General features: G+C 41.6%; 1 protein-coding gene across 3 annotated transcripts in view; it reads right to left on the bottom strand.

Annotated features, from left to right (window-relative positions):
• Positions 1-12284, bottom strand: part of CPPED1 (calcineurin like phosphoesterase domain containing 1) — a 53242-nt gene extending 40958 nt beyond the window's left edge. The window contains exons 1-2 of one of the 3 annotated variants that reach the window (XM_062611817.1): positions 12130-12284; positions 2538-2756 (exon numbers count right to left, since the gene is read on the bottom strand). In XM_062611817.1, the coding sequence (XP_062467801.1) occupies positions 2538-2756; positions 12130-12193 (283 nt within the window). In that variant the 5' untranslated portion in view covers positions 12194-12284. Of the gene's footprint in view, positions 1-2537; positions 2757-2860; positions 2969-4430; positions 4745-12129 lie in introns of those variants that run through there. The other 2 variants (XM_062611819.1, XM_062611818.1) reach the window with 2 other exon arrangements.
• Positions 12285-14332: the final 2048 nt, after the last annotated feature.

Here is a 14332-nt window from a genome sequence, read left to right as displayed (position 1 = left end):
TAAACACACAGATTTAGATTTATCTTCCATGAAGTATTTTTCTGACTCTAGAATTCTGTCTCCCTTGCTGTATTAAATATCTTCCTACCCTTCTAAGCAACTACCCAAAGAGTGTTAAACAACAGGTATCTGCACCAAAGAGCAATTCACTTTTAGCTCTCATTAGTTTACACAAGAAGACAAACAGCTGACTGAAAAAGTGTACTTACATATGCAATTGTTAAATTGTACTTGCTTGCTTGCCAACTCATGCACAGCAAGCGTTTCCCTTAAAACACAAAGGCGATAATGAAACAAGTACTTGTTCCAGTGGAATACTCTGAAATTCCTTTTAGTAGCACATTTCCTCAGTACTTTGTATAACTACATGATAACACAGGCTTGCAAAGTATTAACATAATTTTAATCAACAAGAAATTATTAGATGAATTAAATTATGATGGGTTTAAGTGAGGTAATCATAGGATGCTTTAGACTAGAAAAGACCCTTAAGATCATTGAGCAATGACCTGCTCTTTCTTTCAGTTTCTTGGAAATTTCGCTAGGAAGCTTCAAATACTTATACAATGCACAGCACATATATCACGTAACGCAAGTGTTCACAGCAGTACAATCTGTTCAGTTTCTTTTACATGTTTATTAACAAAATGAATATATGATGATGTTTTGCGAACCCTTGGGAGGTTTGCATTTAAAATATTACTAAAGTGTGAGATGGACACTGGTAAGAGGGACAATAATAACTACAGAGATCCATTACTAGAAAAAACAACATAAAACCTGCCATATGCAATGCTGTTATTTACTGTATCCCGCCATTCGGTACCCAGTGGAAGTCAGAAGACTGCTGTCTTGCTGTAGTATGCACTTAACTTCTATCAGTGGAAAAGCCTTAGAATCATATTGCTTGAAGTCAATATAGACTTTGCACTGGTTTATAAGCCTTCGAGAAATATTCAGGTAAAATGAAATCAATTTAGCTTTCTGGGTTAATCAAACTGTGAGTGAAAGATCCTTCTCAGTAAGATGTAGCGTACATACTATTTGTCCCAAATTTTCTTCCTCTTACAAGGGATACTGAAAAGAACATAACTGGAACACTTACACAGATTAAAAGTCCTAATTGAAATACTTATTAAAACTCTGCTAGAGGAATGCCAGATGATTTTAGGAAGAGATTATTTCATGATTCTGGGTTAAACCTGTACTTCCAAAATCAATGGATCAAGATTAAGTATGTTGGTTTTTTACACCTTCTGGTGAAACGAAAGTCTGTAGCCTATAAATAATCATAGAAACATTGAAAAGTTTGGGTTGGAAGGGACCTTGAACAGCATCTCATTCCAACTCCTTGCCATGGGCAGGGGCACGTTCCCCTAGATCAGACTGCTCCAAGCCCCTTCCAACCTGGCCTTGAACACTACCAGAGATGGGGCAGACACAGCTTCTCTGGGCAACCTGTGCCAGCACCTCACCACCCTCATAGAGAAGAACTTCCTCTTAATATCTAAATCTCCCCCCTCTGTCAGTTTAAAGCCATTCCCCTTTGTCAATCCCATTGACAAGAATCCCCATAATCTCAACCAACTTGACATCTGAGGTTTTAAAATTCACTTTGTAGGACACTTAAAGAATTATTGGAAGGTCTATAACATGCCCAAAACCTTGCTGTGCAAACCAGAGCTGGGAAGCATCACTCCAGGTGCAAGTGCAGAGCAGAGCACAATGCATACAGGCCTCCGTATTTCCAAGCTTACTTGGTAGATTGTGCTGTCAGCTACATAGCAGAGGCTGTCTGCAACTCTGCTTCTTACCAAGGCTAAGAAATGGAAGACACTGTGCTTAGACATACTTTTCAGAACACCTGTCAACTGGCAACATCACTTTTTCTTTCACTTCCAGAAAGAGTATTTATCTTCCTAAAATAAAAAGTTTTAAAGTTGCAACTGTCAAATTTTGTAACCCACCTTCCTAGATGGTCTGTTCTTCCTCTGACTGTACACAGACACACAGCAATCTCTGAGTCCCACAGCAAGAGGACAGAATGCTAAATCTTGATTTTGCTGATTTCTAGCATTTTAAGAATAAAGTATTGAAGCAGTTGAATTTATTAGAAAGCCAGAGAATTCTGAGCTTAACCCAGTTTAGGTACTCAAAAAGCCATAGCTAGTTTTTGTTCTTGGCACTGTTTTTCCCCAAAGGCTAGAGTCCCTGTTAGTCTTCTAAAAGATATTTATTTAGAAGAAATTACTTTAACGCATGCCCTTCAGGCTTCTATTTCAAAGAAAATTTCCTCAGGCCTATTGAAAAGAAAGCAACAAACTAACAAAAGTACACTGCTAAAGTGAATGACACAGGAAGTCAGATGAAGAAATCAGAGTAAGATCCCATGAATCATGTACAAAGCCCACATTTTTCCCCAAACACCAAAATGCCAAATCCTACGAAAGAACGTTCTGAAGTCAAGGAAATAAAATGAGCCTTGCTGCCCACCTGAAATACAGAGAAAACCCATTCTGCACTTTTAACTGCTTTACCTGGCATTCCATGGATAAGGTCTCCACACAACGCAAAGAACTTGGGTTTAGGATTTAGCTTGTTAATGGCCTGCACTGCTTGCTCTGCTAATTTGATTTCTTCTCCCCATTCATCATCTCCATTGTTAGTGTCTCCAACTGCCCAAGCTTTCATCAGTCCAAACTGAGGATCTGCTCCTTGAATGAAGTAGAAGGGCCCTTTCCATTGGTACTCATCATCTAAGAAGACAAAAAGAGAAGAAAAAAAAAAGGCAGTTAAGCACTACAGAAACTCAAAAAGAGATTGCAAGTTTCCATGCACCATTAAATTATCTGCTCTTCACCTAAGTAAGCTGAGGCTGCTTTAATGAAGGTACAGAATTCTGGTGTCATTCATACAGGACAAATATAAAGGCAGAAGTACAAGATTTTTCTCTAATGGGTGGCTGCAATAAAACTAACTGCATCAATCTATAGTTGAATCTAAAAAAGTGATACAGGAAATTATTTCAAATTAAAACATAATCCATAAATACACTCACGTATTATGTCAGTCTGGCCTGAAATACAGTTTGAGGCAAAACTAATCTTCCAATAACAGTGCATAAGCAAGTATATGTCCAGCACATGGATTTAATTTTGCTTTTGAGTGACCTATAACTCGAACTTTTTACTTTGCAAGAAGAGGGGCGTATCTCTTTCAAGGAAAGTTAGAAAATAGAAGTCATAATTCATCACTTGCACCATGATATGGACAGGCTGGATGAAGAAGAAGGAATGTGGACAATCCCTGGATGCTGTTTGTAATTGTCATCTGTTGCTATGGCATCAGATCATTTTGCCAAATGTAAGCTTCTACATTTGAGCTAAGCTAACATTGAATTTCTGAACAAAATTATTTATAATCTGTTAACACTGTTAATTTATACCAGCATTGCCTCGATCTAAATAATTATCATATATTTTATAGATAGAAACTTTTAGCCATTCATTAGCTTTTAATTCTGAAATGAAATTAACATTTCCAATTACATAACTTACTTAGAAACGTTAAATGATCCATCTCTCCAGGAGTTTGCAATAGAAGCCTTATGGAACCAGCTGAATAACACAAAGTAATTTAGGTTTTTATTTTATGCCTTGCATGGCAAAACACGACTGCCATAAAAACCAGCTTATATGTTGCATTAAAGGCACTGTTTGTGCAGAGAAATCAACTTACAGTTTTTGTAAGTGGAAAGCTATGGAAAAAAGAGATCAGTAAAGAAAGCTTGCATCTGAAATCCTTTGTGACCTATACAAAATCAAACTGAAAAAAGGGGTAGTCTAAAATAGGAATCTGAAGGACTGGCACAATCCTCACACTCACTAAATGGAAAAAAAGCTCAAATCCGTGACGAAATGGCATCTGTCCCTTTCCCAGCAACCCAGCAGACAGTACTGATAACCAAGGTTAAGCAAAATCTACTTGGTTTGTATTGATTAATCTGAAGCCAGTAATTTTTCAGTAAAATATACAGACATTTATCTGTTTATTTTTACAGGAACTACTTTGAAAAGACAGCTAGTCTTTGTTCTCAAAGGCTGTGTTTCAATTCTGGACATACTGTACTTCCCTTTCGAGAGCCCAAGGGATGGTGTCTGGTGGCCAAAGGCAGAGGGAGGGCCTGAAGCAGGCAAGTAGCTGTCAGGCAGGACTGGACAAGGTCCCAGGTTCTGAGGAGCTTCACATGTAATGCTTGACTAGAGTGAAGTCTGGCCAGAAGACTGTATGTTGCCAGGGAGCATGCAGAGCTGATGCAAAACAGGTTGCAAAGCCAGACCAGGGGCTGTTCTAATACATGCTTCACGAGTATTCCCCCCCCCCCCGCCTTATACTCATGCCAATACAGTAACTCTCTAGATTTACAGTACCTGAATATTTCCAAGACTGTGCACAGATACTCTGGTTTGAGTGGGTGAGTGATGGTCATGTGAGGCAGAGAGAGACCGGTAAGATGAATTTGAAAAGAGAAGTTCAGTACACAGAATCAAGAAGTGCCAGAAGAAAGGAGAAACAGAAGATGCAGGGGTGGAGGTGAAGAAGAGTGGGGAGAAAAGGAAAGAGACAGGAGGTGAAGAGAGAAAGGAATTGAAAATGATGCAGAGGTATATGCTATATTCTCCTAAGGGAAAGCAAAAGAGAAAATGAAGGCGAAGCAGGGACAACGTAAAAGATCCAGGAATCAGGGCTACATAAGTAACATTTATTCAAAATGCTCATTTAACTAACTGGCCTTAGATAATTCAGTAACTATTATCAAGGAATTACAGTAATTCCTAAATTATAATAATAACAAAAAATAACAGTAAGGTTAAATAAATATATTCTACTTTTGTCTTGTTATTTGATCACTCCAACTAGAAACTCTATTTAAAACCAAGTAAACCTAGTACTTAAACCAAATTCCACTAGCTTATCACTTATCAAGTGGTACTTACTGATTTAATTTACTACTTACTGATTTTTGTTCCCCACAAACCAAAGGAATAAGTGGGAAAAAAAATAAAATTTGAACACTCAGTTTAAATTTACAGCTTAATTTTTTGTTTACCAGGAATTTGTTTCAATTACTATAAAGTACTATAAATAAAAGCAGACTATCATTAAATGAGTTGTATTGATACAATAGCAGCACTGGTGTAAGTCTGCACCTGCCCTAACTCTTAAGCGTGTTCTGTATTCAGCTCAGCTGGGAATTAACTCTTAACTGCCCTCACTGGTCTGTCTGGAGAGGATTTTATGCAAGTATCTGTGCAAAGCCTCTGGCTAAAGTTTACAGGGTTGCAATTAGTGCAGTTTGGCTAATTTTGCTTAAAACCCCAGGAGAACGCCTGCACAAGTGCTCTTTCAACAGACCAGTATGGTAAGAGGATTGCAATGCGAAAAGCACCTTCCACTGCCATAGGTGGATGCAAAAGGCTTTTACCTAAAATGATTTATCAATGGATTCTGTTCAAGTAATCACCAAACACTGTACCCTACTCCTCTCCCTTGCCAGCTGCATGTTAGCTCCCTCAAGCAGAACAGCTATTGTAGGCTGTGCAAATAAACCTCGTCTGCTTAAGCTGTAAGTCAAGAACCAGAAGAAAATCTTTTAACCATTTGTTTGGACCTTACAGTGAATCCTAAGAGTGTTCAGACAAATCATTCTATTGCTATGCTAGGGGAATGCCAAAGTCTCGCAGAAGTTTTATAACAAACAGCACTGGGCACAAGTGGTAGGAGGGGGAACAGCTGGTTTTGCAGTAATCATCTAGTCATAATCCAGGTCCTAGATGCTACTCCAAAAGGTTTCAATTAAAAAGCACACACAGTTGCTATCTTACCTTCAAATGTAGCATGCAACAGCTTTTATGGGAATGTCATCAAAGGCATCCTTCAGCCATTAGATGAGCTATATGGATGGATTAGACAAAGTGCTTGGTAGGTAAAGCAACAGAAGATCAGGATTCAATTAATAAATGGATTTTTTTTTTTGCAGTGCAAACTTGAGCAGAGCTGAGAATGCCTGAAAATTGGCTCTTCAACCCTGTGAGCAGAGAGGCCGTCTGAAACTCTGATTTACAATAGCAGTAAAACACGAATGCCAGACAAAAGTCAGCAGGTTTCTCAGACAATTGATGTACATACAGTTTCCATTTCTGAAGGACAAACAGTATCTGTGGAGCTGCTCTACACATTAAGCCACACAAAACTCCTATTCCAAATTTGTTTTGTTTCCAGGCCTCCTTAAGAGCTGCACAGCTGATCACCACGGAAGTCCAGCTTCAGAACATGTTGTTTGCCTCAGTTTCATTAGCTTCCCACTCTTTTTCTGCTCCCATGCATGCCAAAGTAGAAAGGATCAATGCAATGTATTTTTAGTAGCACAGGCCGAAAAACAGTTCCAGTGTCTAATTTTATCTAAAGATTAATTCTGTGAAGGTCCAAAGTAGTCAGCAGCAATACACAAGAGAAAACCTCAGGCATGTATTGTGATCGTGTGCAAAAAGGCAATTCAAGGACATAGCTGGGTTAAGCTAAACCTCACCTTTCTAGAGGACAAAAGCTAACACCATGCCGTGCCTGTATTTCTTCCCCTTTTGCTTGCCTTAATTTCTGCCCTCCTTCAAAGAATCACAAACACACCTATGCAAAGATTGTTCATATAAAGCACTGCAAGCTGGCCTCTGACAGCCACATATCACTGGTGGGATTTCAGTATTTCCCTTGTGGGATTTTTCTGAAAGTACATTGGTTGTCTTTTAACTCTGCAGTCTACAGCATTCCATGGATATAAATCAGTTATGGAAAGCTATTCCTGTCCATAGTCTCTCTATAGACACTATTGTAGCAGAAAAAAATGGACACAGACACACACCTAGTGCTTGCTCAGTATACCTTGAACAGTAATGAATACAAAAATTCCCTCATGCTCATATTGGGTTTGCCAGGGGCATTCGCTTCTCTGAAAGATCAGAAAATAGCAGAAATAAGTACATGGTTCCCTGCCTGGCGCTGTCTCTGCCTACAAACCATGACCGTGACTTTTTCTAAGCAACCTTGGTTTATAAGGAACACAACCTTAGTTTTCTAAAGAGGCTACAGGCAGGAAGGAAAATGGAATCTTCTCAGTGAAGGCAGTATTTATACGTCATAGATAACACAAAAGGCAAAAACCTTTTCCTTGCAATTGTTTTGCAGTTTATCTTTAAAGGTAAACTCTCAGTCCTGGAAGAGTTTGAAAAACAATGAAGGACTTGCACTAAATCCTTAATAATCCTTAATATTTCCTTGTTTAATATCAAAACAATAACTATGGCTTCAAAATCACCATCATTATTGTCTGTATGTCCATTAGATTTCAATCTAATGAAATATGCATTCCTTTCAGCTATATTTTCCACGTGTACCTGAGAGACTATCAAAGATACCACTATTGGAAGGTGCAATTTTATGCGTCAGAGGAACCCTCAAAACAGGTACCAACATAAATTTTCCAGAGAGAAAATAAAACCTTTTAAAAGATTAGTTCTTGTAGAAATTAGGTACAGTGAGCCTAAAACTACACAGTAGGAACACTGACAGAAAACAGTTTCTCAAATAACTTAGACTGTTTTGAAAAGATACACTTGTAAACTTCTTAGATAACTATCAAGGTAGCAAATGCCCCCTCAGATACAGTTTATTTGTATTGAAGCTACAGAATGCTAAACTCTAGTCATGTCTTTGTGCCAGCCCCAAATTTAACATGTAAACTCATTGCAGAAACTTTACAGGCCAGGACTGTAGGTGTGAAAGGGGGTGTCTTGCATAATGACAAGGTGAAGTCACAGAAAGTTGTTCAAAACCCACATAAAAATTTGCCTAATTCATACAAGAGCTGGAGACAGCATTGGGAATAGAATATGCTAGCTGGGAAGCAGTTCTGATCACTGCTCAAAAATACTACTGTTGAAGAGCTCTAGAACAGTAATCATAATGTGCCAAAATCCTACACTCATGTGAAAGCAAGAAAAAATAAGAAATCAACTGCGGCTGTATTTAATTTCAAAGGAAGGCGAATTATATGTAATTACGATGCTCTTAAAAAGTGCAAAAATCCTTGAAGGCAGCATGGAAACTGTTCAAAGACACTATCTCAGAGGCTCAGACCATATGCACCACATTTACTGAGAACTTTAGAAAGACCAAAAGGAATCCAGACTGCCTAAACAACATAAACACAACAGCCATAAGGACTTTAGTTAGAGCAGGACATCATCCTTCAAAAAGCTAAGGCATCCAGATAAAGAAAACAGGAAAAGTTTCATAAACTGGAAGGTTAGATGAAAAAGTCCAAGAAGTACAAGTTTAAAGAAAGAGAACTGGAAATAGCATGAAACTGAAAAATCAAAGCCATTTTTAGAGGAATTAGGAGCATGTAGCCTGCCAGATACTCATTAATGCTAACATATGTCAGACATACAAAACGCACCCTGGTGCAGGTACAGGCAGAGCAGAAAACCAATGTAAGTTTTTGTATCCATGTTTATTGTGAAGGAACTTGTGAAGATGCAACACTAGAATTCTTCCTTACAGTGCATCAGATCTGTCTCAAGTCAAAATGCCAGTAGATGATTCAACAAATAGACAAGAACAGTAACAAACCACTCAGATCAGGGGGGCATTCACAGGAGAAGTCAAAAGTAAAAACCAGCTAGTCCTCTGGGGACTTACACCTTGCTTAAAACTGTCTTTGCACCAGAGAAGCAGGAAGATGGCCAGTATCACACCTACATTTAAAAGGGTTTCCTGAGCAATCTGGTAACTACTGACTGCAAAAGTGGCATCTGTACAGGCAAGTTACTGTAAATTTTACGAAGGCTGCACTTACTGATTCTTCAGAAAAGAGTAATGGACAGCTTTCAAACAGACAAGGGAAAACCACCTGATACCATCCCCAAGAGGTATCCGACAGTTACTTACCAAAGACTCTAAAGGAAACCAAGCTGTCTTGAAATACAAAAGAAAATCCTTGCATGCATAAAAACTGGTAAGAAAAAAGAAATGGACAAGATGCCCACCTGAATCTGTACTGGGATCTGTACTGCTGTCCAGATTCAATCCAGTCTTTCACAGCAACAGAACACTGAGGAAGTGAAACTTGCCATTTGGCCTGGTTGTGAAGAACTGGGCAGAGACTTTCTTACACAGAGGCTATTCAAGAAAGCAGATGAATTTCAGCGCAGAAAAGTGCAGGATAGAGCACAGGGGAAAAACACCACCAACTTCATATGAACAAAAATACTTCTAGGAGCTGCTACAAATAAAACTCACCTCACCATTCAGTAATGGCACAAAAGCAGAGATAGGAAAGGAATAGAGAACACAGCAAAATAAAATACACAAGAAGCAACTGAATAAACTTAAAACAATTTGCAAAAGACCAGCAAGGGAGGCGTAACAGAGGTACATAAAAACACATGTGGAACTGAGTATGCAATGTTGGTTATCCTGCTCTTGCAGATAAAGATTTTGGAACCACCAGCTAAAACTACCAAAAGACAGGTTCAAAGAGACACTTCTCAACCAATTAAGCTGATGGTACTATCACTGTTAAATTCATTTTTAAAAGTGCTCTACATGCTTACATGCTTTCACAGTTTCTTTGCACAACATGATACTAGCATACTTGGGACAAAAATCAAACCAAAAAAAACCAAGCATGGCTTCTTGGGTAGTGACAACAGAATTTACCCAAACATATGGTCCTGTTTCTTCACTAAAATACCAATACAATTAGCAGCAGACATCTGAAGCATAACTTCACATGGATAGAAAAGACAGAAAAAAATATTTAAAAACTAAAGACAAAGCATACAAAGGTTTCTTACCAATGAAATGGAGTATTTATGCACTGTTTTTTACTACACTCCACTGATTACATGAATAATTTAGATCCCTAACCTTGACCTTCTGATTCACACATCACATACCAAGAGTAGATTAAAGCAGGTTACAGGTATAACCTCCACATGTGAAAGCAGACTGAACAAATTACTATTAGGGGATAAGGTGTGGGACAGTGATATGCAGAAAGGGTAGTAAGAAAAAAAAAGGAAATCAAGCTTTCAATAGTGACTCTCAAATTTAAAAGAAAACAGTGCCAAGCCATACCAGTGGCAATAAATGTCTTGTGCAACTACCAGCTTAACAAAAGCACTAAAACTTAAAGACTGAGAAAACCAAAAAAACACAGATAATACTTTCACTTTAAACTGCAGTAAAATTTGCCTCAGTTTCATCAGCCCCTAGTTCTAGGTTTGTTTTTTTTAACCAATCATTTAGTTATTAGAAGGTTGTGTTGAACTTTAGCCTCTTACAAAAGAGCCAAGTAAATTATTGACAAAGAAATAATTTGTGATCTTGAACACAGCAGTGTTCCTGAAGATAGCAGCTACACTACAGCAGCCTAAAAAGTCACAGACAAGATTAAAACCACCAACTGGTATGAAAAGTCTTAACTAACATTTAAAGAACACCACACAAGGACACTTGAGGAAAAAGGAACGCCTGGAAAACAGAGACCCAAATCACATTTTTTTCTTCCATGTTTAAAGCAATTTTCAAGTAGTACTTTGATAAAGCTCTTGTTCATAAATTGCTACATTGCCATCAAACACTCCTTTTGTTACAATTTCACTATACAGCTGATACAACTAGATGGCTTGTCTGCCATCTGTCCCCTCAACAAATGCTAGGCATTCTGTTCCAAATCCACCACACCATCTGCAATTAATAGGTTGCCAGAATGATTGTATACACATACTTCACATGCTCAGAGTTGGTGATTTTTCTTTATTTGGCAACAAGCAAAGGCAAATATTTCCTATGAAACTCAAGAAAATACCCTTAAATTGTTCGGATTAAATAGCCTTGCCCACCTTACCAAACCAATACTAAACCAATGCAATTTGTCATTTATAAGCAAACACAAAGACATGAAATACCTTCCACGTGTGGCAATATGAAAAGCTTTCTTAACAGAGGTAGTTATGCACTTGAAAAACCTAGGCATACTGCAGAACCTCCATTCTTGGGAGAACTTTACAAGCACATGAGATACATACAATATACATTCAACATACTCCTCTCTTGGGTCCAGCTGCAAGACAAGAACCAGCAGCCAGCAAGAGGCTGCAGTCTTCGGCTTAGCAGAGGCCTCGATACCTTATCGACCTGGGGGGCAGGACAGTCCAGAAGCACATCTCCTATGGAGCCGATTTATGTTCCGGGACTACCAGCCAAGGAAGTTTACGGGGCTGTCTCTGCAGAGCCTGGAAGCGCCAGGGGAGCAATCAGCTGCTGACCTCCACCCTAAGGGAAGCTAAAGCATCTTGAAGAAACGAGGCTCTTACATAGTTGCATCTGTTATGGGACCTGCCTTCCATGTGAGTAACATAAACAATGAGGTAGTTGGAACATGTTAAGTGACCCCTATAAGTACGTGATAGTATGGGCTCGGCACCAGCAATTTCATGAGCGACGGAGATCGGGTTTAGCAACACTGACAAGTATTTTAAAACGAAACCGGTGTTCACTGCTGGCACCTCCACGGCCGCCGGAACCCCGGCGCTGCGGACGGGGGAGGCTGCGGGAGCAAATCGTTCAACGCGCCTCTGAGCTCCAGCTACCGTGCTGACAAACTTGGGCAAGTCCGGGAGAGCCAAACAGAGCAGGAGGAGAGTAGGGGAGGGACAAGCGGGAGCAGGCTGCCACAGCTCCGCTCTCAACAGAGCCCCCGCCGCCCGGCAGCAGCACGCGCCGTGCCGGCTGCTCTCCCTAGCAGGGGAATCCCTATCACGGGCTTGCTGGAGCCGGCAGAAGGCTCAAGGCCGTGTCCCGGTTCCCCCAGGTGTAGGCTGCCCCACACCTCGCGCTCCTCACAGTAACCCTCCCCCGGCTGCTGCCGGGAAAAGCCGCAGGCCTCCCATCCACACGCCCCTCCCGCTCGGCTGCGCTGCGAGGAACAGCGCCCGCCAGCACTGCAGCCTTATGCTGAGGTTCCGCCGGGCTCTTCCCCTTCGGCGCGGGCACCGAGGCGCGTACCTTGGCGGAAGGCGGTCAAGGTCCTGCCCCGGGCTCTCACAAACACGTCCCGCTCCGCCGCCATCGCTCCGGCCCGCTACCGAGAGCCGCCTCACGGCCCCAGGCCGCCGAGGAGGCGGCACAGCGTCCGCCGGGGGCGGTGCCTGTATGCGGGCAGGGGGGAGCCCTGCGGAGGCCCGGGAGCGGGCAGAAGGAAGTGGCCTGTGCTGGGCTTGCCGCTGAGCGTGGCCCGGTAGCTGTGGGGTGGGGGGCGCAGGGGACCTCTGGGGATTCTGCCCGGCACCGCCGTGTGCCCGGGGCGGCGAGGCGAGGCGACGTGCTGGCCGCAGTGCGGCCGGTGCTGAGCGCTTCGGGGTGCGGAGCCTGCCCCGAGGTGCGCTGGTTTTGCATGAGTAACGATAGAAAACAGGAATAGATTTCCTTCGTTTTCAGCTTTTTCGTTAAGGTGAACTGATGTAAACCAGCGTCATCTAAAAGCGTTGCAGCTTTCTCTGTACCCAGAAGGGATCACAGAATCACAAAAACAAGGTCAGAAAAGATCTTTAAGATCAGGTCTAACCTTCACCTCAGGAGTGTCAGGTCCAAATGGGATGTTCTCCAGGGCTGATTTCTTTTTAGTGTTAACTGCACCTGCAGAGTTAGACATCACCACCAACTGCTCCTTGAAAGAGAACTACAAAAAAGCTACCTGAAGGACGTGCAGGCAGTCTCCTCATCCCACCACCACCTGCTGCCACTAATGCCAGCCCAGCACCTCCTCCTGGGCCCTACGTTGTCGATGGCTGTGGGGAACGTGGTGGGCAGCTACTCAGCCCACTCAGCTTCCGTTACTCTCACCAGGCTGCACAGTCATAGAATCACAGAATGGTTTGGGTTGGAATGGAACTTAAGATCATCCAGTTCCAGCTCCCTGCCACAGGCAGGGACAGCTCAAACTAGACCATGTTGCCCAAGGCTCTCTCCAGCCTGGCCTTGAACACTACCAGGGATGGGGCAGCCACAGCTTCTCTGGGCAACCTGTGCCAGCGCCTCAGCACCCTCACAGGGAAGAGCTTCTTCAGATCTAACCTGAAGCTCCCCTGTTTAAATTTTAACCCATTACCCCTTGTCCTATCACTACAGTCCCTGATTAGTAGTAACAGATTACTATGGTAATTACAGGCCCTGACACTCAGGTAATAACTAGATGGATAATGCTTGCAATGTTTTCATAATCTTTTCTGGTCTGGAGTCCCTTTTTGTCCTCGTGTTGTGGTTTAAGCCCAGTTGGCAATTCAGCCACACAGCCCTCGCTCCCCCCCCCCTTCCTTCCCCTGCTCCCAGAGGGATGGGGAGAAGAATCGAAAGAATGTAACTTCCGAGATAAGAACAGTCCGGTAACTAAGGTATAACACAAACCACTGCTGCTACCACCAATAATAATAAGGGAAATAACAAGGGAAGAGAATACAACCTCTCACCACTTGCCGACCGATACCCAGCCCGACCAAGCAGTGATCTAACCCTTCTGGGTAACTGCCCCCAGTTCTACATCCTGGGCATGATGTGCTGTGGTATGAAATACCTCTTTGGGTAGTTTGGGTCAGGTGTCCTGTCTCTGCTTCCTCCCAGCTTCCTGTCCTCCATGGCAGAGCATGAAGCTCAGAAAGTCCTTGGCCAGAGTAAACATGACTTAGCAACAGCTAAAAACATCGGTGTTATCAGCGCTGTTCCCAGGCTGAAAGTCAAAACCACAGCACTGCACCAGCTACAAAGGAGAAAAAATGACTGCTACTGCTGTACCCAGGACACCTAGCACTGCAAGAAAGTAATGGAGTTGTGATTTCCTAGTCAAACAGCAAGGACCCTATTGTTCTGCGCTGCATGCAGGGTTCCAGTGCCTCTTTGTTCATCTTGTGAACTCCATGGTGGAGCACTAAATAAGGTTCCTATTATCAATTAAAATCCATTTCTATGGCTGGATTACTTTTCTGTCTGTAAAAGGGGGTATTTTTATCCACAAATGAAAACAGGTTCATTCCTTCTTGGAAACTGCCATCATTAAATGGAAAGAGCTAGAGAAAATCTTTTTTTATTAGACAGTTTTTGTCAATTCTTTTCTTTATAAAGCAGAATTTGGTACATTAAGGAAATAAATACTAAGGTGCATTTTTGATTCTTGGGTTCAGCCTATTTAAATATGCTAACACCATCATATGAACAT

This window comes from Pezoporus occidentalis, unplaced genomic scaffold (genome assembly GCF_034315485.1).
Source record: "Pezoporus occidentalis ecotype Australia unplaced genomic scaffold, CSIRO_AGI_Poc_V1 ctg158, whole genome shotgun sequence".
In the NCBI taxonomy this organism is placed as follows: domain Eukaryota; kingdom Metazoa; phylum Chordata; class Aves; order Psittaciformes; family Psittacidae; genus Pezoporus; species Pezoporus occidentalis.
The sequence above is the reverse complement of the archived record's forward strand: the minus strand, read 5'-3'. Positions and strand labels throughout refer to the sequence as shown.